The sequence below is a fragment of the Acytostelium subglobosum genome (genome assembly GCF_000787575.1).
Source record: "Acytostelium subglobosum LB1 DNA, scaffold: scaffold31, whole genome shotgun sequence".
NCBI classification, from domain to species: domain Eukaryota; phylum Evosea; class Eumycetozoa; order Acytosteliales; family Acytosteliaceae; genus Acytostelium; species Acytostelium subglobosum.
Window position 1 is genome coordinate 386,563 of NW_012236502.1, and position 2,094 is coordinate 388,656.

At 41.9% G+C, this 2,094-nt stretch overlaps 2 protein-coding genes across 2 annotated transcripts; one reads left to right on the plus strand and one right to left on the minus strand.

Moving 5' to 3' along the window:
• Positions 1–10: 10 nt before the first annotated feature.
• On the plus strand, positions 11–1,012 carry SAMD00019534_113000 (hypothetical protein; the record flags this gene model as incomplete). The annotated part of the gene is made up of 2 exons (XM_012893629.1): positions 11–220; positions 425–1,012. The coding sequence occupies 2 exons, from the start codon at positions 11–13 to the stop codon at positions 1,010–1,012; spliced, it is 798 nt and encodes a 265-aa protein (XP_012749083.1).
• Positions 1,013–1,090: 78 nt separating this feature from the next.
• On the minus strand, positions 1,091–1,426 carry SAMD00019534_113010 (hypothetical protein; the record flags this gene model as incomplete). The annotated part of the gene is made up of 1 exon (XM_012893630.1): positions 1,091–1,426. The coding sequence occupies one exon, from the start codon at positions 1,424–1,426 to the stop codon at positions 1,091–1,093; it is 336 nt and encodes a 111-aa protein (XP_012749084.1).
• Between the last annotated feature and the right edge of the window lie 668 nt (positions 1,427–2,094).

The following is a 2,094-nucleotide window of genomic DNA, read 5'->3' on the forward strand; positions in this document are numbered from 1 at the left end:
CCCTTCTACAATGCCAATGGTCAGAGGAAGCAGAGCCAAAGCTATCGCCACAGGCAATGCTTCCAATGCCAGTCCACAGAGCACCGTGTTGCGACTGTCCCAGAGAGACAAAACAAGAACAAGTGATAAGACACAACAGCAAACAGTCACAATCAGCAACATCACTACTATTCAATCAAATCAATCAACAAATAATAATAATACAGCAACAGATGCAACAGTAAATAAACAACAAACAATCACAAAGTACCAAGTGGGTAATCAATCACTAGAGAGTGATGATGGAGTTGATACTCTATATGATGACATCTTGATAGATGTTTCATTCGATGAGAAGGATGTTGAGACATTAACTTCTGATAAATTGAACAATGGGAGGGTTGAGACTCATTCACACAAACAACAAAGTAATACAAACAAACAGATAAAGAAACATGAACAGATAGAAGAGGTTGAGACCTCTACAGAGATTGAGATCTCTAACACAGACACAGATTCAGCACAGAGTGAGAAGGTTGAGACCTCTCCAACTCAAACACAGCAGACCAATGAGTACATGGACAAGGTTGAGACCAAGTCACCAAACAATCAATCATTAGATAATGATACAAAGGTTAGAGAGCCGACTGTCAAGGTTGATACCAAGACAAACATTAACAAAGAGTTGACACTCGATGTTATTCAAATCAAGATAGATAAGAGAGTTGCCTCAGCAATCGTCGATACAGGGGCCAACTACTGTCTCATTGATCCATCAATTATTGCAGACATGAAGATCGATATCAGCAACAAAGAGACATTCAATATACAGTCACCAGTGTTTGAGAACACTTCAACAACAAGTAATCAGTCAGTCAACTTAGAGATAGATATCAACAATCACAAGTTCACAATGTTGTTCGTTGTCACACCTATCAGAGCGATATATAAGGTGATCATTGAACCAATACGTGGACGACCTAATCCAACAGTAATGCCCGTGTCGTTCGCGAACTCGAACGAACCACATTGATTAGGAATTTCCATTTATTTTTTTGCCCTGTCCACATGATCGAATAGGTCCGGTCCACGAGGTCGAATGGCGGTGTCCTCACTGAGTAGATGTCGTTCTCTTGTTGGCATAAGTCTTCTTGTAGATGTCCTCTGTGATAATCTTGTCGGTCACCTTCTTGAGTATCTTGGGAGCAGTAGTAGTCTTTTGTTTGGTATTGTTCGTCTTCTTGGAGTTCAACCTCTTGGGACTCGGTGCATCTGACTCATCCTCAGACTCGCTGTCATCCCATTGTTGATCTGGCTCATCCTGTTCATCATCCTCATCGTCAGATCCTTCAAAGAGCTTGGTGGCTTTTGCTCCTTTGATGTTCAAAGCAATCATTGACTCGTCGAGATCATCCTCCAATGCCTTCCTCTTGAGGAAGGCACTCATGTTGGAGATGTTKACATTAACTTCTTCAAGTGACTCGTTTGTCCTTGGCATGACGGTAAACTGCAGCACTTACTTTGAAAGTCAAGCTTCCCTGACCCGAACTAGACCTCAAGTTGGAGTCCAAATTCGAAAGTGCGAAATCACAAGACAACACCAACTATCACTCCCCACAAAAATGCCCTAGGGTCGAAGTGAAAACATATCGAAAATGCAAATGCAATAAATCGAGAAGCCAGGAGTGTATATGCTCCTGTGTGAAATATTTTTTTTTTTTAATTACAAAGAGCATATACACTCTAGGCTACTTGTTTATTGGTGTTGGTTGTTTACATGGCGAGATATTCAGTGTCGATTATGGAGTTCCATTTGTCCAGGTGTTTGATAGTTGCTTTGGTGAGGAGGGACGATATTTGTTCAGTTGGAGCTGATTGTGATCTGAGTTTAGCAACTTGAAGTTGGAGTTTGCTGTGGAGGATGGTACTTTCTGTCCGAATGATGTCTTGGGTGATGATGTTGATTGTCTGAAGAGAGGAGTGCCTTTGGTTACTTTGGTGTTTCCAGTGGCAGAAGTCGAGCCATATCTGATGCATGGTGATTGCGACGAGGTTGATGCGCAGGATTGAGTGTCTGCAGTCGTATTGGGCGAGGATGGATGGAGACCATTAGAT